The sequence below is a fragment of the Macaca fascicularis genome, chromosome 7, assembly GCF_037993035.2.
Source record: "Macaca fascicularis isolate 582-1 chromosome 7, T2T-MFA8v1.1".
Taxonomy (NCBI): domain Eukaryota; kingdom Metazoa; phylum Chordata; class Mammalia; order Primates; family Cercopithecidae; genus Macaca; species Macaca fascicularis.
In genome coordinates, this window is record NC_088381.1 from 96,586,591 (window position 1) to 96,607,523 (window position 20,933).

The 20,933-nt window shown below is 42.2% G+C and overlaps 1 protein-coding gene and 2 long non-coding RNA genes across 9 annotated transcripts in view; 1 reads left to right on the forward strand and 2 right to left on the reverse strand.

The window, feature by feature from the left end:
* Positions 1 to 1,247, reverse strand: part of LOC102137789 (uncharacterized) — a 46,850-nt gene extending 45,603 nt beyond the window's left edge. Inside the window, exon 1 of the long non-coding RNA XR_012416298.1 lies at positions 283 to 1,247. This is a non-coding gene — a long non-coding RNA (uncharacterized lncRNA). The remainder of the gene's footprint in view (positions 1 to 282) is intronic.
* On the forward strand, positions 13 to 13,349 carry FOXG1 (forkhead box G1). 7 transcript variants are annotated; one of them, XR_010588384.2, is made up of 4 exons: positions 13 to 666; positions 7,427 to 7,514; positions 7,988 to 8,104; positions 12,637 to 13,349. XR_010588384.2 is itself a non-coding variant. In XM_065548681.2 (2 exons), the coding sequence occupies exon 2, from the start codon at positions 1,944 to 1,946 to the stop codon at positions 3,411 to 3,413; it is 1,470 nt and encodes a 489-aa protein (XP_065404753.1). In that variant the 5' UTR covers positions 13 to 666; positions 1,781 to 1,943; the 3' UTR covers positions 3,414 to 4,330. The 7 variants fall into 7 exon arrangements, 1 of the variants encoding a protein (XP_065404753.1); XR_010588386.2 differs by having other exon boundaries at positions 8,030 to 8,104; XR_010588385.2 differs by having other exon boundaries at positions 627 to 666; positions 7,453 to 7,514.
* Positions 13,350 to 14,723: 1,374 nt separating this feature from the next.
* Positions 14,724 to 20,567, reverse strand: LOC135971949 (uncharacterized). Its single transcript, XR_010588390.2, has 2 exons — positions 20,375 to 20,567; positions 14,724 to 18,745 (listed from the first exon to the last, which is right to left on the reverse strand). It is a non-coding gene; the product is annotated as an uncharacterized lncRNA (long non-coding RNA).
* Positions 20,568 to 20,933: the final 366 nt, after the last annotated feature.

Genomic DNA, 20,933 nt, shown 5'->3' on the forward strand with positions numbered 1-20,933 from the left:
CGCAATTTCCCCATTCACTTCAACGTTCAACCGAACCTTCCCAGTTCCAAAGCCCAAGAAGCTGGGACTGTGGGATCCACGTTCCCAAGGCTCCCCGGTGCTTTCCCACAGCACTCAGGGTGGGCAAGAGATGGCTTCAGTATACTGTTATTTCAGGAATGAGGCCCGCACAAAATAAAAGCATTTGAGAAACGGAAAGAAAAAAAGAGGGAGTGAAAATAGGAAGGCTTAAAAAAAAAAAAAAAAAAAAAAAAAAAAAACCGGAAAGAAATAGACGCCCACCCTTATTTTCCCTCCAATGTCAACAAGCAAAACGAAAATATTTCCAGGGTGATCGCTCGCAGCTACCCGCTTCCAATTCGGATTAGAAGCTGAGGCTGGAGCGGCGAGGAGAAAACGACATCGAGTCACCCCAAGCGTGAGCGACGGTCTGGAGCAGGAGAGAAGGAAAAGGAAGAGACACACGTATATAGCATGTGTTACCTGATTTATTTCGAGATTGTTTGGTACTGTTTTCTCTCTGGGGACCTCTCATTTCGGAAGGCCATCAGAGGCGCCCACTACTGAGCGGCCCCGGCCCGCCGCAGCTGCACCCGGAGCCCCAGGCCCGGCTTCCCCGCGGCGCCGGAGCCCGGAGCTCGCCGCCGCCCAGGCCTCGGGAATCGAGTAAGTAACCCCTGTTTGGCCCCGCGCTCCTCTGCCCACTTCCTCCTCCTCATCTCATCGCTCCCAAAGCTCTCCCACACCCTTCTCCCCGAAGTAAAGGACACCCCCCGCACACACGCCAGCGGTGGGCCTTCTCTCCCCCCTTATCCAAAGCTGCGCTAGACTATTACCTACAAAGGGCACAATTTTCCTACTGGCTCAGAAATGCCAGACAGGGGCCTGCAGGGCCGACTAGGAAAAGTAGTGCCTCGCCTCTACCTCCTCCATTTCCTGCCCTCTCGCATCCTCTCCCTGCACTCCCACTCTTCCCCCTACCACCACCACCACCCCCGCTTTCAAAAATAAAATTGGATACAAACTTTAATCACTAAGGACAAATATTGACGCTCAAACGAAAATGACCCAGTACAATGAGGAGGAAGCCGGAAATGTGAGCTATTGGCCCTAGGAGAGGAATTTCGGTGGAGCGGAGCCGGCTGGGTGGAGGGGGTGGCGGGGGCGCAGGGAAGGGCTGCGGCACCGCGTGCTCCCGCCGGCGTATCCCTACGCGGCTCCGCGCGGCCGCGGGGTCCGAGGCCCGCGGAGAGGGGGAGGCGAGCGCCCGAGGGGGCGGCAGCCGGAGGGCGGGGCGGGGGTGGGTGGGCCCGGCCCCTCCGATTGGTCGACGGCGAGAGAGACGCTCCCGCACGCCGCCGGCTCTGATTGGCCCAGCGGTAGGAAAGGTTAAACCAAAAATTTTTTTACAGCCCTAGTGTGCGCCTGTAGCTCGGAAAATTAATTGTGGCTATAGCCGCCTCGATCGCTGTCTCCCCAGCCTCGCCGCGGCCGCTCCGGGACGCGCCCGCCCGCCGCCCGGCTCTCCCCCCCTTTGGGCTGCTGCTGCTGCTGCTGTGACTGCTGCTGCGAGAGGAGGAGGAGGAGGAGGAAGCAGCGGGGGGGGGAGCGGGGGGTGGGGGGGGAGACCAAGAAGTACAGTTGGGAGCGAGGGAGCTTCACCCCCGGGGCGGTGGTTGTTTCTTTTTTCTTTCTTTCTTTTTTTCTTTTCCTTTTTTTTTTTTTTTTTTTTTTCTAATTCCTGAGGGGTGGTTGCTGCTTTTGCTACATGACTTGCCAGCGCCCGAGCCTGCGGTCCAACTGCGCTGCTGCCGGAGCGCTCAGTGCCGCCGCTGCCGCCCGCGCCCCCCGCGCCCCGTTCGGCACCCACCGGTCGCCGCCGCCCGCCGCGCCGCTGTCCCGCTCCCGCGCCGCCGCCGCCGTTTCCCCCCGACGACTGGGTGATGCTGGACATGGGAGATAGGAAAGAGGTGAAAATGATCCCCAAGTCCTCGTTCAGCATCAACAGCCTGGTGCCCGAGGCGGTCCAGAACGACAACCACCACGCAAGCCACGGCCACCACAACAGCCACCACCCCCAGCACCACCACCACCACCACCACCATCACCACCACCCGCCGCCGCCCGCCCCGCAACCGCCGCCGCCGCCGCAGCAGCAGCAGCCGCCGCCGCCGCCGCCCCCGGCACCGCAGCCCCCCCAGACGCGGGGCGCCCCGGCCGCCGACGACGACAAGGGCCCCCAGCAGCTGCTGCTCCCGCCGCCGCCACCGCCACCACCGGCCGCCGCCCTGGACGGGGCCAAAGCGGACGGGCTGGGCGGCAAGGGCGAGCCAGGCGGCGGGCCCGGGGAGCTGGCGCCCGTCGGGCCGGACGAGAAGGAGAAGGGCGCCGGCGCTGGGGGGGAGGAGAAGAAGGGGGCGGGCGAGGGCGGCAAGGACGGGGAGGGGGGCAAGGAGGGCGAGAAGAAGAACGGCAAGTACGAGAAGCCGCCGTTCAGCTACAACGCTCTCATCATGATGGCCATCCGGCAGAGCCCCGAGAAGCGGCTCACGCTCAATGGCATCTACGAGTTCATCATGAAGAACTTCCCCTACTACCGCGAGAACAAACAGGGCTGGCAGAACTCCATCCGCCACAATCTGTCCCTCAACAAGTGCTTCGTGAAGGTGCCGCGCCACTACGACGACCCGGGCAAGGGCAACTACTGGATGCTGGACCCGTCGAGCGACGACGTGTTCATCGGTGGCACCACGGGCAAGCTGCGGCGCCGCTCCACCACCTCGCGGGCCAAGCTGGCCTTCAAGCGCGGGGCGCGCCTCACCTCCACCGGCCTCACCTTCATGGACCGCGCCGGCTCCCTCTACTGGCCCATGTCGCCCTTCCTGTCCCTGCACCACCCCCGCGCCAGCAGCACTTTGAGTTACAACGGCACCACGTCGGCCTACCCCAGCCACCCCATGCCCTACAGCTCCGTGTTGACTCAGAACTCGCTGGGCAACAACCACTCCTTCTCCACGGCCAACGGCCTGAGCGTGGACCGGCTGGTCAACGGGGAGATCCCGTACGCCACGCACCACCTCACGGCCGCCGCACTCGCCGCCTCGGTGCCCTGCGGCCTGTCGGTGCCCTGCTCCGGGACCTACTCCCTCAACCCCTGCTCCGTCAACCTGCTCGCGGGCCAGACCAGTTACTTTTTCCCCCACGTCCCGCACCCGTCAATGACTTCGCAGAGCAGCACGTCCATGAGCGCCAGGGCCGCGTCCTCCTCCACGTCTCCGCAGGCCCCCTCGACCCTGCCCTGTGAGTCTTTAAGACCCTCTTTGCCAAGTTTTACGACGGGACTGTCCGGGGGACTGTCTGATTATTTCACACATCAAAATCAGGGGTCTTCTTCCAACCCTTTAATACATTAACATCCCTGGGACCAGACTGTAAGTGAACGTTTTACACACATTTGCATTGTAAATGATAATTAAAAAAATAAGTCCAGGTATTTTTTATTAAGCCCCCCCTCCCATTTCTGTACGTTTGTTCAGTCTCTAGGGTTGTTTATTATTCTAACAAGGTGTGGAGTGTCAGCGAGGTGCAATGTGGGGAGAATACATTGTAGAATATAAGGTTTGGAAGTCAAAATTATAGTAGAATGTGTATCTAAATAGTGACTGCTTTGCCATTTCATTCAAACCTGACAAGTCTATCTCTAAGAGCCGCCAGATTTCCATGTGTGCAGTATTATAAGTTATCATGGAACTATATGGTGGACGCAGACCTTGAGAACAACCTAAATTATGGGGAGAGTTTTAAAATGTTAAACTGTAATTTGTATTTAAAAAGCATTCGTAGTAAAGGTGCCCAAGAAATTATTTTGGCCATTTATTGTTTTGTCCTTTTCTTTAAAGAACTGTTTTTTTTCTTTTGTTTACTTTTAGACCAAAGATTGGGTTCTAGAAAATGCACTTGGTATACTAAGTATTAAAACAAACAAAAAAGAAAGTTGTTTCAGTTGGCAACACTGCCCATTCAATTGAATCAGAAGGGGACAAAATTAACGATTGCCTTCAGTTTGTGTTGTGTATATTTTGATGTATGTGGTCACTAACAGGTCACTTTTATTTTTTCTAAATGTAGTGAAATGTTAATACCTATTGTACTTATAGGTAAACCTTGCAAATATGTAACCTGTGTTGCGCAAATGCCGCATAAATTTGAGTGATTGTTAATGTTGTCTTAAAATTTCTTGATTGTGATACTGTGGTCATATGCCCGTGTTTGTCACTTACAAAAATGTTTACTATGAACACACAGAAATAAAAAATAGGCTAAATTCATATATATCTTGATACTTTTGTCTCTTTTATTAAGTAGAGCTAATTTTTTAAAGACCAATCAAGTCATAGGGAACTCAAAGGCTTTTTCAGCCAAACTAAAATTTAAACTGCTCCTTTAATTTGAACTGACTCTAAAAATGAAAATAGTATTTTTCCCTTTGTGAACAAATTTTACAAGGAGCAGCCTATTTAATAAACCCTAGCTTTAAACAAAGTATAGGCTTTTCAGCTGATACCTGTAAGTTTCTGTGGATATACAACAAAAAGAGATATAATTTAATTTTCTGTGCATAGCTTTTTACCCTCTGTTTATTTCCAAATCCGTTAATAGAATGCCTTTTATATATTTTGTTTCAGGTATATTGTTAATAGAGCTTGGCAAATTATAAATAAATATATGTATATGGTTAGATAGAAGTGAATATAATGCACACATATGTAATATATATAGACACACAGAGCCCTTCAGTTCAGGTACAATTTGCGCTATGAATGCTGCAAAATTTTTGTTTAAATATTTGTATTTATACTTTCTAAGTCAGCATTTATTTTTGTGGCTGTTTACCCACAATGAAAGAGTTCTAATAAAGATGTGCTGAAGTTGCAATATAGATTTTGCTGAAGTGATCACCTGTTGTAATGATTTGCAGATCAATGTTTATATTTTATTTTAAAATTATAACAATTTAGAATTCTAGATATTCAGAAGTAAAATGCCTCTTTCCTTTTTTTAATTTTTACAGTGTAGAGGTATTTATTTGATTCCCTTTTAAATGTCTGTGTAATTCAATCTAGAGATTTGTTCCTTTTGCTTACAATCATAATTTTGTTTTAACTTTCCATATGCATATGTATGCATATACTGTATATGTGTATATATGTGAGACAAAATGAAAACATTTTTTGAGTTGTTTCAGGCAGCCCAATCGCTATAATTGCAGAATATAATTAGAAAACCCTAGTAAAAGGTTTAGTAACTAATTGGATCCTGTGGTGAATCTGTGGAAGACAAGTTGTTCATTTGTTACAATTGTATAGTCTGAAATGTGTTCTGCAGTATTGGAATAAGCTGGTTACTTCTTACAATGGGCCCAGTGAAAAATAATCTGGCCCTAAGATGTTATCAGCAAACACTTAGAGAGTTGCTCAGGGGGAGGAAAAAAAATCCTAAGGGAGAAGCAAGCTTACTGGAATAGATTTGAAATTGAAATGCTGAATACTTAATATTGGAAAAATAGAAGAGGGTGGATTGTGGAGTGGAGAGAGGGAAAGAGGATCTTTATGGTAAAAAAATAATTACCACCAAAAAGAATGCGTGAGAGAGAGAGAGATAAGGCGAGTGATAGAGAGAGGCCTAAGAAAGATGTATAAGGGCCAGGAAAATTAAAAGAGCTGGAACCAAATATACACAAATGGGGAATGGACAAAAATAGACCAAGACAGCTAGTTTAATTATCTCCTTTAAGCAATTAGACATGATTTTATTTTCTTAGTATAAAAACAGTTTCACCAGAGGTCCAAGTTTTCTTGAAATTTAAGTTATTCAGAATGAAGCATAAAAACATTTCACAAAAATTTTTGTGTTAAAAGCCAAATTTATGGCTGATATTAAAAATAGTAATAAAGTCCAAGTGAATGGTTTTAGGCAAAGGAAATCCCCATTACACATTTTGAATCAAAATATCTCAAAGAGAGCATGTGTCCAAGCTGAAAAAAAAGGTGATGATTTATTGTTTGCTTTTGCCATGGATTTTATTTGTGGATTAAGAATGTATTAACACAGGGGAAATATAGAATTTTGCTTACCAAACGTTAAAAAGAAATTTGAACTCTTGTGCTAAGGTAAAGGGATATAGATATAGAAGAAAGTTTTCCTGCATGAGTATTTTTTTGGCCACATTAAATAAGTATACTTATTTGTGTTTATAAGTGTTTATTTGGGTGACAGATAAATAGAATTTTAATGACGAACATCATACTTTGAAGTCAAGAGTAAAACTGATTTCTTTTAATTCATAGAAACAAAGTACTGGAGTGGAAGTTCTGCTTGGACCCATGTCCAAATTATATATAATGGATATGATTAGAAGTTTGTTAGGTATACTAGACATGAAGGTGGATATATGGAGAGAGAACTTTGTAAAGGCTTCCTGAAGCCTAGTATGAACATCTCATTTCCCTTGACCTATCCTATCATCCCTCAACTTATCTTCTCAAAAAACACATGACAGTCTGGTGTGGCATATAATACAGTTTTGCATCGAACGGGTTGTAATCTTGTGTTATTTGTTGTCTCCAACTTTGACCGTTAAAATTAGTTTATGTCAGAAATACACTTCAAAACTTTTGAGGATTATTTTCTTTCATATTTATCATTGTTTTTAATAAGACGAAGGTTGTCCTTTGTGAGATTTTGGAACTGAAACTCATCACAACTTAAAGCTTGAAATCCCAAATTAAAGTTTATTTCCAGGTTTAAAGTATTTTACTTGAATTTGTCTGTTGTAAAGTTAACAAAAAATATTAATATGTAAAACACTGAGAAAGTGATGTAATTGAACTAGAGGAGTTAAAGTATTATTTCAAGTATGTTTCTTCAGCCTGTTACAAAACTGGGAACCAAATGAACATAAAGTCTAGAACTAACAAGGTTTAATACAAATATCCTTATGGTATTTGTGGGAAGCCTTCAGGTAGTTTATGTGACTTGCATAAAATCAAAGGCAGAGAGGCAAAAATTTAGTCTCATAGTGTATTGATTTTAATATATATTTAAGTTGGTGCATATTTCACCCAAATACGTGGATAAATTCAATATATTTAGAAGTCTATAGAAGTGTGGTTTCTAAAAAAAGTGTATTTTCTACAACATTGTTGAGGAAATTGCATGCATTGGGAAAATTTTGCTTTTGAGAAATTAATTTTATGAATAGCTAAAGTGGCTGGTTGTGTTTGAGACTAAAAGCCTGTTGGAGAATTAGACTAACAAAGGGGGAAGGTGAAGATCATTAGAGGTTTTAGAACTGGCTGAGATGGGTTGCTGGGGTTGTGTAACTGTGCCTAGAGGGCGGGGTTCCTGTACATTCCTACTTCACCAGATAACCTGCCCCCAACACCACTTCAGCTTCTGCCAGACAGATGGAACTCTCCAGCATGAAAATCTGCACAGCCATTCCAACAAGCAGGGTAGGTGAAACTTGAATTAAAATTTTCCCCTCTTTATTTTTCTACTTAAGGCCAGATCCTGGAGATACGGATAGAATAGAGGTCATCTAGATTCTGTCTTTTGGGCACACACATCTGCATTCTTCCTAAGAACTACCTACCTGTAAGAGTTAAAAGGTGCTAGAGATCTTTCCCAGTTAGTACTTCATGCTAGATTTTCTTTTGTGTGCTTTTTTTTTTTTTTTTTTCTTTTTGTAAAGGATTTCTTTTCTCTATACCATTCATTCCCCCTTTCTATCCTCCCTTCAGGGCCCTTTCCCCTCAATCACCAGCAGTTAAAATAATCAGCCTCAGATTTTGGCTCCCAAAGGCACCCATTCCCCACCCTAGCGGTCAATTCTAGGGACCTTATCCTTAGTATGTAGGCCAAGAGGGCTCCAGGCTGGCAAATAGACGATGTATTGTTATGTTTTGTGCCTCTTGTCTCCCTCCAGATTTCTACTGTGTTTTGTTTTTGTTTTTCCCCACCACCTAAGGCTCTGCCTGAGGTTGTCCGAAGGATGCCGAGAAAAAGGATATCAGGACTGGAAGCGCTCTTACAGCAAAGATCCGTAAGTGAAAGTGCTTTTCAGAGGGGAAGGGGTGGGGTAGGGAATATGTGTAACTGACTGCTTTTGACTGAGTTTTAACGCCTGACTTTGGGGTCCTGGCCTTAAGTGTTCATCTTTTCTCAGAAAATGTTAGCAGGCTCACTACCAACAGACGTAGCTGAAAGGATGCACATTTTTTTCCACGTTGACAGAAATCACGGTGAATCCCCAGTTCAAAAGGATGTAGACACGGCAAAAGGAACACGGAGAGAAAACGAGAAAAAATTATACGGAGAAGTGGTAGTGGGAGACTGAAATAGGTCCTAAAGTGTAAATTAATTCATTTCGTGGAAATATGATTTCTGAGTCTTACGGTTGCTACAGGAACTTCCGGGACGCTCTTAACGCTCAAACACAGGGTTATTAGCTATCCCTGTTTCAGTTAAAGCTCTTTTCTCCAGAGCCAAGAACCTGCTTCTCTCTAAAGTTCTTCTTCTTCTTTGGATCGCCCTTCTCTCTCTATTTGTACACTAACATCGCCAACCTTCCCCAGAGCTGGCCCTCCGCCCCCAGCTCCTTGGCCTGGGTCACACCAGGGTCTCAGTCGGATTTAGCCCGGCTGCTCCGGGTCGGGCGAGGCACTGGGTGCGTATGGGAGTCTCCTCTTCTGTCTCTTCGAAAGACTAGGGAAATGAACACCGTTCTGGGCTTGACTTTGTCCCTGCTGGGAATATCTCAGTTCCTGGCTTTGGAAATCTCAGGCAAATAATTGATTCATAATGCACACTTAGGAGACTTCGGTAGTACGCTCGAGAGCCTCTCTGTTCCAGAGTGGCTGAGAGCACGCGCCAGACACAGGTTGGCTCGGCCCGAAGCGAATTTGGGACTCTCGTCGCGGTGTCCTATTAATTAGCCTTCCCGGCGCCTCAGGGACTCCCGGGTGAAGATGGAGAGGTGGCATAATGGCGGGACTTGAAGTCGTTGTGGCAGGGACGCGGCAGCGTTGTTTTCTCGGGTTTTGAACCGGTGTGGAGAAGTAACTTAAGCTGCTGAGTTGGGGCCGCCCTGGCTGCGCGGTGGCAGAGGAGGAGAGGAGCTCTCGGGACGTTGCGGCGGAGATCCCCGCAGAGGGTGAAGCCGGGCGCTGCGCAGGGAGCAGCAACGTGAGGGCGCTCTTGCCCAGGACAAGCAGAGCTGTACGTTTGGTAGCTCATATTGGCTGATGCCAAGAATAGTGACTTCAGAACCTTGGCTGGCGCGCTTCCCTACCTTTTCCCTTTCTTCTTAATCTTCTCTGTGCCACCACCTCCCCCCAACCTTTTTTCGCCTCCCAAAGTTGTTGCCTTTTGTTTACCCGATGCGGTTTCAGATCTCAGCACTTCTCAGCTAGTAGATAAAATTATTTGCTCTGTAATGGACATCTCTTCTCCTCTCCACTTGTTACCCCACTCCCCCTTCGCTTTCTATCCCATTTTGCTTCCCTCTGCCCAAGCCTGTGGTCCAAGGTGGAGGGGTCTCACAGGGAAAGAGGTAGCCTCGGGGTGGGAATTCCAAGAGCACTGAAGGCGGCCAGTTGTTGGTGAAAGGGAGGCCGGGACTCCGGTGGGCAGAGTATCCCGCGAGTGCGGAGATTCTCAGGCGGTAATCTTCAGTCTGGGAAAGGCGATGGGAAGGAAGGGCTACGCAGAACAGAGGTGGTCCACTTCCGACTCCCCCCTCACCCGCCCTCCCCTGCAAGTAAGACTCAATTTCTATGATTCAACACCTTCTTCACCAGCTCCTCTATAATACCCTGAGGTAGGCAGACATTCTGAAAGTGTTGTGATCAGAAAAGGCATTTAAAATGATAACAAATAATTCACAAATTATGTTTGTGAGGGTGAGAGGGAAAATAAAATGCCACACGTTTTGTTTCGTGGTCTGTTGCTTAGCACAGGTAATCTTTTTCCGTATCTTCGGTCCTATCTTCCCTATCTTGCAGAAAAGCGGCATAGGAGGAAAGCATGTTGGACATTTACAGATTTGAGATTCGTGTTGGAATGAAAGGGAATATTTAATTAACAAACATATTTGGGTTCATTTTCGGCTTAGGTTGAATTTGCCTACTCCGCTGGCACTCTCAGAAACTGGAGTCGTCGTCTTCAACTTTATTCCTCCTCATTTCTTCCTATTGTGTCATTCTTTGAATCAATGCGTTTAAGGTGAAAACATATCTTCCTGCGTAGACGTTTTTGATTCCGTTGATTGAGCACGAAGACTAAAATCTGTAATGGGGTTATGGAGAGTTGTCTCTCAGTTCTTTCATTTTCTCATTGCTCTGAAATTTAATGACCTGATCATTGTTGTTTGAAGTTAAATTATCTGTTAAATTAGCCCTAAATAATAACTGATGATATTTTCCTTTTGGATTCGGTTGCCCTTGAATTCTTGGCCCTGGATGGGAGAGAAGTCTGAGAGAGTGTTTTGTGATACAATATTATAAAGACAATGAAAATCAATATTTGTGTGCCAGTGATATCACATAGGAAAAAAAATCCCTTTCAAAGTAGCTGAATTTCATAAAGAAGACATTCTTTTGAAGGCTTGTGCTGGAGAAGCCTGGATTCAAGAATGAATGTAAATAAGCATCTTTGTTGATGAAGAAAAAATATGAACACTGTATTTTCATTACTCTCCAGAATCTAAATATTCAAACTCATCACATACTGGTGCTTGCTAATCTAAGTCAATTCGGCCTTCCAGGGATACATATTCTCAAAAAGAAAATTTAACTTTTAGCAAAATCTAAAACATTGTTTTAGATGTGAATTTCTAGAAATCCAAATTATATTTATTTCTTTAAGTCAGATACTAGTTTGTTTTGCAATCATTATATGAAACAATATTGAAACAACGCAGTTTTTTTTTCTCCTTGCTTGTTTCATGGTGCTTCCATATGCAAGTATAGGTGTGAGAGCTTCCATAGTGTACTGAAGAAATGACATCTTATTTGTTTCAACAAAAGGCCCGAAGAATATTTAAACCAAAATGTACTACAGTAGTTGAAAAAGATCTTTAAAAATAATAAGCACTATTGTGTGTTTTTCCTATTAAAATGTGCTGAATGAATAATTAGAGGCTGGGATAAAGGTTGAAAAATTCAGAGCAAGAATTAGGTGGTAATTTTATTATTTGATACTTTTATAATTTATATAATTAATGATGTCATTTTAAAGTTTGGCAAAGCTTTTGTAGAAAAAACAGAGTACTCCTCCCATCCCATCAGAAATACACTAGAAGGAATAAAGTAGATTCAGGTAGAACTGGCAGAAAGAATTTTTTTTCCAGTAGTAGTATTAATGGAGTTGAAAAATATACTTTTAATTATACATTGCAATCTCTGCTTGCAGGTTAGAAAACTAAAATCGATCATTCCTACATCAATAGTGTTGTCTATTACTACATTGATTTGTGTTTATTTATGCAGAGACTTTCAGTTATTTACTTACATATTTCAGCATCTGCCTCTTGATTATTATCGTGGGTTGCTTTTAATGAAAGAGCTTATATAGGAAGCGAAACACACTTGACAGATCCATTTTAAGTAAACCTGATAGTGAATTATGGCAACCCAAGGAGATTATGAAATTACTTATTCATACTTGCTTTTTAGCAATTAGGAATCTGTTTCTGATTAAAACCTCATGCTGCTTGAAAACTTCCATTCTTTTCTTCATACATTGTATTGATGTGCTTCAATAAAATAGAAAAATAGATGATTTTGTGATGCCAGATATAATAGAATGAAACTGCTAAATGAGCTTTGTTGTCTTTTTCCATTGGCATGATAAAGTTACCCTCATAACAATAAGCTGGCCATTGAGTTTATTAATGCTGTTTACGAAAAATCAAGTAGCAATCATTTGAATATAGACATAATACATGTGTTTTAAAACATCTATTAACTCTGAATTATGCCAGGGGTACTTAGGCTGAATGAGACAATCTGGAGTTCTTGAGTATATAGTATATATATATATATATATATATATATATATATATACACATATACATATACACACACACATATTTTGTATTATTTAACATTATGTGTGATTATAACTTACAAAGATAGACATCTCTTGAACTAATATCTCACAGGAATGTTACATATCATAATTCATTTGAACAAATAGGAAAACTAAAGACCCCGTAGTGTGCCTTTTATAAGCACAGAGCAACAGTGGGATATTGAGATGCGTTAATGTCTGTGCCTCTCTTATCACCATTACAAAGTATTTAAAGATGACTTTAAAATTGAGAGAAAAAAAGTGACCTAATTTATTGAGGGCTATTTAATGATCATTTTGTAGGACTTTTATTGAAGTTTGGAGGATTAATTCTTCCTTGTTAACAGTTTGTAATACATTTACCAAATACTGTTAACAGCCCTATTCTTTATCTTTTGGGCCAACCAACCACCCCCAGTCTGTGCAAGGAATATAGCAATGTTTTATTTATTTATTTATTTATTTATTTAATTTATTTATTTATTTATTATTTTTTATTTTTAGAACGATAGGGCCTTGGGAGATGGAAAAGGAATTAATCTTCTCACCCTGGCGAGCTTTCCTGAAACTACTTATCCTTAGCGTCCGCGCTGTGAGAGGTGGAGCTGCTCTCAGTCCGGCGGGTGGCTGCAGACCGAAGGTGGGCGAGTCCTGGGACTTAAAAAGTTTTGCAGAAGGTTGAAAAGAGGAGCAGAGGGAGAGTTTTGAGTTTATTTATTTTATTTTCCTTTTTTTTTTTTTTTTTTTCTGTCTTGTGCCAAGCCCTCGAAGTTAACGTAGCAACGACGTGGTCCTTGTAGGACCAAGCGTTCTTGGCATTCTGTCCAGACTGAGATTCCAGAGCATGGGATGAACAGGACTTATAGCTAAGGCGTACTCACCCACCCCTCCCTCCGTCTTTTTACGCACGCAGCTACTCGTCCTCACGTGCATAGGGGTAGTGGACAGTGTTGACTTGAATTGCTCTCCCTCGCTCCAAGCCTTTCCTGTGAATGAACCCGAAAACACTCGACAGGTCGTGAATAATCGTTTTAATGAGTGTGCAAAGCGTGCGACAGGGTGCACCGAGCTGTCGGGTTAAACAAACAACTTGTACCCTGACCAAATCCGATTGTTAAAGTGCAAAGTGATGTCAGTACCATTTCCATTGCCTTTCGGAAATCCACAGATCTGACACGCGGGAGTCCAATTTTCCCCATTAAAGAAAAATAACAATATTTTTCGACCGTGTATGTGATCTTCTTTAATATTAATCTGAGCCAAACAAAACCTCATTTGGAAAATCAGAGAATTAGTCGTGTCTCTCTCAAAGAACAAATTGGAAGAAAGGAATAAGGAGGAAGAATCAGAACAAATATAAAATGTCTAAGGGATAATTTCTTCTTGATAGCTCACACATCACTGCTGATCAATGCTGTAAAAATCTTCCTTTTATATATTGCTTTATAGCTCACTAAAGGCGAATGTCAGGTCACTTGTATCTAAACAACTGGACTGGTAATGTAGTCTTGTACTAAGACTGAATTTGTAGACCTGTAAGGGCTTTTTCTATCAAGTATTTAACGAAAATATTTGTTGTTTGTGTATTAGCCTGTGAGAGAATAAAGGTGTAAGTCGTTTACACATTTATGCTTTCAAGGAAAAGAGTTTGGAGCAAAGTAATGGAAAAGGAACCCTAGTTGGCTATTATCTAAAATCATAACAAAAAAATACAAATGAGATTTTCACTGATTATACCCTCCCTCTTTTTTTGCAAAACTGCACTGGAAAATATTTTCGTTCTCATTCAGTAAGACCTATTTGAAATCAGTCGCGTGTTCTCCCTTCCTTATTGATTCTTTTATCTTCTTTAATAATTCCAAACATTAAATATCACATGAAGATTAAGAAAAAACTTTAAAAGATTTTTATAAAATCTTTCACACATTCCCTCTAAAAAATCTGTGGAAAGAAATGTGTCACATATTTCCCCTACCAGCATTTTTTATATATTCATAATTCAAACAAAATGGCCATGATGCTTGGAAATCAGTATTCTAGTGCCACAGATCTAGCTTCAACTCAGTAACAACATAGGGAGACCAAAGCTTATATTTTTATTGGATTAAGCATTACATAATACATATTTTCTATATGAAAGACAGAAAATACGTGATTCCCTGCAATCTGCAAGGTTATTTGTTCTCTTTTAATTGTAATCCATTTGAAGAAATGAAATTTTAGGGATATAGTACACTTGAATGTGGAAGCTCAGGATTTACTCACTTAACTCCTATTGGCCATAATGTGATCTACATATCTGTGTCTGTCTGTTGGGACCATCTATTTCACATACAAATATGTCTATATACAACTGATAGCAATTAAGAGAGTTAATTCAACTAAACTATACAGCTGAGGTATTTGATAGAGTAAGCAATTTTTTAATGTAAGTCATTGTAGTTATGTTATTGTGGTTGCTAGTTTTTATACATCTGTCAATTTGGAAGAGTTTGAAATTCAATTTCCATCATCAAAACTTGGAAAAGACAACCAGGGTTTTAGGACAGTGTTTTTGTTTATTTTAACTGTTCTCTAGTAAATGTCTGTATCTAATTATCAATTCAGAATATCCTTTATTTTCTAGGAAATTTAACAGAAAAATTAGTATTAAATCCTAGGAGCTTACAATTTTTAATTGTTTTACGTATTTTTGGATAGGCAACAGACTGTGCAGTTTTTACCTAAACAGATTTCTTCTCTGTGGGCTGGAGTTGAGGAATTTTAGGAGTCACTCAAAGGCCTGCATCCAGTTCTGCTTTAGATACACAAACAGCAAAGCTAGAGGGTATGTCTGTTTTTGTGTGTATGTATGTAGTTAAAGAACTATACTATCAAAACATTAATTATATTTGAAAGAGAACAGAGCATGTTGTGAAGAAAATTGCATTATTGAATTTGTATTCCACAGAATGTCTGAGAGGGCTGAAATTGTATACCTGTCTTATATGATGCACCCTCTTCAGAGAGGTGCCTAACAAGAGCAAAGAGATAAAAGAGTCAAACTTGGAGGGGAGTGATCTTAAATGTTTGGTTGGTCCTGAGCAGAGGGAATCCACATGAAAATGCAAATCACATGAAGAACATACATGGGATCTTTGTTCCCTGTCAACAAAAACAAATAGAATTTTTTTTCCTCTACCAAGCAAATACAGAATAATCTTAGCTGCATTTGGGGGAGGGGGAGTGATTGAATGACTAAGAAAATTTCAGTTATTTTTTTTATCCCCAAGTCCTATTTATTTCACAGCTGCCAAATTTTATGTCCAAAACTTAGGTTCTCTTCTTCCCAAATCCTACATTAGTATGAATCATCCCTGATCATTTTTAGTTTTTGGCTTAATTACTGGTTTTCAGCTTTAAATTACCAATAAACTAATTAATCTGACTAATCTTTCTAAACTTCTGTTGAATAGTATAATAGCTGCAACAACAACAAAAATAAATAACAAAAATTACAATAATGACAAAAATAAACTTAATAATAATAATGCAAATAATAGCAGAAACAATTTTAAAATAATTTATCTGGCTGACAGGATGAAGATGTAATCCATTTCTATCTGAAATTTGTGGTTCACAGCTGCAGTCAGGCATTTCTCTGATTTCTTGTTTCACTGGTTAAATGGATGATCTATTCCAACCCAAGTTTCCTAATAGAGACTCCCTTGGTCTAATATGGTAGGTCTTTTTAATGGCACTGAGAATTTTTGTATCCACTCCCCTTTATTGCTATAGACATGCTGCCCTGCAGATGACATTCCCAAATAAACCAACCTTGGCCGGCGGGTGGGGGCGGGAAACTGGGTGCGGAGGCAGACGTGTGAAGGGATTCTTGGGTAAAAGGACCAGGTGCCTTCTGGCTGGAGCCCTGCTGGTGAGTGGGCAAGCTGTCCTATTTGGGAAGCAAGTTTACAAAGCTGAGGAGTTTGAGAAGGGCTGAGTCACTGAGGTTCCTATGAGTCCAAAGGGATCACTGGCCCTAAGGAAGCCAGCCCATAGGGCAAGACATAAGAAGTAGGAATTAGACCCCCCAGGATGAACTCTTGATTCCTTTAGGGATAGAGAGACATAAAGAGGATAATGAAGTGAAGGGAGTATACCTGGAGGGAAGAGAGCAGGTTAAAGATGTTCCTAACTGGTGGTGGTCTGGCAAGTAAAGCTCAGCCCATTTCTTCAGAAGAAGGGAAAAATGCTTTTGTGAGCTGTAAACTTGCCAAGGTTTATTGCTTAGGTGAAAGCACAGCCACCAGTTCCTAGGACTAGGCTTGAAAGTGTCTGCCAGTGAGTCTGTGTCTGCAGTAATCCAACTCTCCTCTCAGCCCCATGTTCTTCCCATCTCATGAACCCCCAGGCACCATTATCCCCCCAAAAAGAAAATGAATGAAATTAAAAAACGGATTGGGAGGGAATTAGACTCAATATTTATCAGGAAGATATTGAGGTGAAAGCAGGTTGTTTTATAACTTCCTTCTTTTGTGAGGGGGGAAGGAAAGCTGGTTAGGAGAAGAAGGGTGATTATGGAAGAGAACAGAGACTGAGACAGAAATTCTTTGGCAGTCCAGCAGCTATGGCCAAATGGAGAAGGATCTTAGCTGTAGAAGGACAATTTTAGATCAAGGAAGAGTAACCGTTGAACATATTTTCTTTGTTCTGTTTTCTTGAAAAGTAATAGAGCCTAGTAATGTATGTAAAAGCAAGATCTGTACACCTTAAAAATTACAAAGAGAAAGGCATAAATATTAATAGCAAGTTTTATCCTTTAGAAAATTTTAATGAAGATATTGTCTTCAAAATCATATACACACTATCCCAAAACCAAGCAGTAGTTGAAGGAAGAAAGGGAGGGATAGAAAAAAAAAAAAGGAAAAAAAAAGAATGCAACTTCCCTGCTGTAGTACCATGCATCTGTCTCTTCACCTTTCACGGCAGGGAGGCTGAACAATCCTAGTTCATTTCATTTCTTCCTAGTCTTTTCATTGTAAAAAGTATGAAAAAAATTCCAGTTCATGAGAATATTATTTCACTAAAGATCAGCAAAGAATGAGGAGCTTTCATTTCTGATGATAAATTCTCTGAGGTGATGTTCAGGCTTATCTCGCCTAAGCCTGCAATGGGAGAAATACAGCTCTGGCTGTAACTATATATCAATCTATTCTTCAGTGAGACCCCCAGTCTTCTCACTGCACTAATCATAACTACTAAATTCACTCCAACTCTTCTGGAAGTACAGTTCTGCAACCTGAAATCAAATAGGAGCTTTCCATATAAAATAAAATTCTAATTAAAATAATATTTTAAGAAAAATACTCTGTTATTATGATAGTTTCTTATTTGTCTGAATTGTTCCTGTGGTTAAGAAACAATCATATGTTTCAATAAGAAAATTAAAAGAAATCAGCACTGCCAGTAAATGTGGCCTTCAATCCTGTTACATGTACTCCCAACTGGCTTTTGAGAATTTATTTTCCAACATTTTGGTTTTAATGGTATATAACTGAGAACCTCCAACTCAACAGAAAAATGCACAACTAAAATAAATTGTGTAATACTTTTGTCATGACAGAAACAATAAAAGCAGTTATTTCAAAGTAGTAAGTCATGCAGACACTATTACACATGCAGTTTATGCACCCATTTAACAAAATTAATATGCTTCTACATCCCAATATCTTAATGGCTGTTTAGGTAACCAGATACTTAAACCATATATTTAAATGCTTATGCACCTATATTACATATACTATGCTGCATATGGTTCAAATATGTATGTTTTTTACAGAAACTGAAAAGCTGGAACAAATATTAGTATTTCTAAGTTTTTGACTATCATAATTGGGGTTTATATGTGATCTACAAACACTGAAGGAAAGCCAGAACCACTACATTTTGCTTAGATTACATTACGAATCAAATAAAGGGTTCTTTCTGTCTTGGGGTGTGCAAGAGTGAGGAATGTAGGGGTTGATGGAATTAAGATATCTATTTTTTTCAGTAAGTCAATATGTAGTAATTTTATTCTTTTAACATTCTACTACTAAGTAAAATAAACATATACAGTTTCAAAAGCAGGAGCCGTAAGCCCAAGTCAAGAGATGATATTTCAGAAAAGATATTCAAATGAAGCTCAATAACATTTTTTCCAACAAAGAAAATTTCAAGGCAGATACAGCCAGATCTGTTACACAAGTGGCAAAGCAAAATATTTTAGTAATGGGCTGTAGGGAGATTTAATGGACTGACACTCTGAATATTTAAGAAGAGGAATATTCCTTTGAAGAGGATTCTATGATTGTCTATCAAGCTCCTCAAAAGGAGTGAGGGAAGGAAAGGTTTGGAGGGTGGATTATGTCCAAGCATCTCAGCTATTTCTAGTGGTGAAAAGATGACCTGGGTAGAATAGGAAAGGTTTTGATGATATGAGTGGATCTGCAAGAGTCTATTGGCCCTATCATGTTTATTCTCTTTTAGGTACACATTTCAAAAACATATCCTTTCCAACAGGCTCTCGTTTGCAGTCGCGACTTCACAGACAACAACCAGCTTGCATTCAAGTGTGGTCCAATGCATCGGCCTAGTTTTAAAAGGAAAACAATGGACAGGAAAAATAAAGTTACAGTCTTATCAATGAAATTCTTATTCTCAGTCAGAGAATAGGGAAAAGGGAGGCTCCCAAACAGGGTGATGGGAAGGGAGTAATAACTCTTTAGGTGAGTTTTGGGAAAATGCTAAGTAAAATGCTGTTCAGAAATTGGGATTAATCGAGCAGTTTAAATACAAATCTGCCGGAAATTGGAAATCGTGCTCTGTGCGAATGAAAATGAAAGACTTTATGCATATTCTAATTTTCTCTCTTTGGCTGCTATTTTGGAGGAAGAGACTTCTTTTGCTGATGGTGGGACTTTTTTGTTCTGCACAGGAAATGTGTAAATGAACACAAATGTTTTTTCTTTTGCCTTTCCATTCCTCTCTTCCATTCTCCCCTCCCCCTTTCAACAATCAGAAGTTGTTAGGGTGCGCAGTTCTGCCGCCACCGATCCCAGTGTTATTTCCCATTCCCAGGATGTTAGAGGGCAGGCAGTGTAGGCAGGACAGGACAGTTAGGGCTCCTTTGGAAATCAGAACTTTGGAAATCAATGCAGAGTTTCTATTATATTTTTCGACATTCAGAGAGCTAGAGGATGAGAAAGACTCTTAGTTGAATATGATGAAAAATCATCTAGATGAAAAATCGTCTAGAAAGCCATTTCCTCTCAAACCGAATTCTCAGTGACAACTAGGTGGAAGAGAGCTTAAAAGTGATGGTATAAACCAAGCTGTGAAGACCTATTGAAGATCAGTCCCCTGTCCAAACACTTTTCCTCCTACTCCTTTGGGAACATACAGGGATGGTGCATTTTAATTACATTAAGACCTGCAAGAAACTCTAGTTTTATTCTGATGTAAATCAGTCACCTAATGCTGAGAAGGACTAAAGTGGCTCAAATGGTCGTTTTGTGTTTTGTAGAATACATAGGGGACTCTTGAAATGTGTGGGATGAAGGTAGGGGCGGGAGCGACTCTGTGGTAGAGAATGGAGAAAAAGATTGAGAGAGGTAAAGAGAAGTGCATTTGCAGGGCAAGCTGACAATTTCTCAATTAATTTGGGGCAGAGACAGAGAGACTCCGAGTTTCTAGCTTCTTTTCTATACCCCAGATAAAAAACTGAAGACAGCCTTATTCTGAACAACTCAATTTGAAAAGAGCCCCCCTGCGTACGTCCCCGCACCCCTTTCGCCCCAGCGACCTCTCACAAAGCGCCACCCGCGCCTCGGGCGTCCGCAGAGGCCGGAGCCAGTTCTCGGCCCTGATCGCCGCCAGTCGCCCCGGCTTCGGGGAAGGAGGGAGGAGAGAATAAAGCGCCCCTCTTTCAATAAACGCCACTGCCAACCACTCCAACAGCCACATTTTCGGTGCCTCCGCCGGAGCTCCGGTGCCCCCGAATGACCGCTTTCTGCGATCGCGTCCGCCCGGACCCCGTCCCTCTTTCCCCTAGTCTTCAGGGAGGGGGCGCCGCTCCGCATTTAGCCGGGCAGTTCAGCACTCCCGGCCCCACCCGCGTGGCTCCAGGCCCAGGGGTCCCTTCCCTTCCCCGTCCGGTTTGGGGGACGCCAATTCGTCTAAGAAAACCCTGCGAGAAGAGCGCGGACCCTTCACTACAAACCTCACGTCAGGGTTACAGCCACATTTAGGAACCTCTTCGGAAAAGCTGAGAAATTCCTATTTTGCAAAAAGCCTTCTGTACTGTGATGGGGCTTTGTGGTGGGAGGAATCTCTGAGAGGCCTCGTGCGACCTAGGTTTAGCGTCACGCCCTGTCCAGGGACATTCTCCCGCGCACGGGAGAACCTGCACTTCCGGTCTCCAACCCTCGCGGGCCGTGACTCTTCCCCTCCCCCGCGCCGGGCCCTGCATTTCCGGCCCCCTTGCTCTCCTGCACTTCCGCCCAGTCACATGGATGATGGATAGCGTTGGGAGCTGTTTTCACTATCTTCCAGGTGGCTGCTGGGATCCTAAACTTGTTTCTTTAATTTCTCTTTAAAATTTGAACGTCCTTTAGTTTTTTTCACTTCCATAGATTTGAGGGTCGAGAAAGCTAGAGGTGGAGAGAAAAGGCTCATTGAAGACAAATCTTTTTTGGCTTTTCAGATCACTTTCCCCTTTCTGAATTCCCTGTACAAATTCATACCAGCAGCTGAGATTTAGGCCTCCAGGTCCTAGGCCA

Excerpts from the sequence above, each read along its gene's own strand:
- FOXG1 (XM_065548681.2), top strand. The coding sequence starts at position 1,944 with ATGCTGGACATGGGAGATAGGAAAGAGGTGAAAATGATCCCCAAGTCC.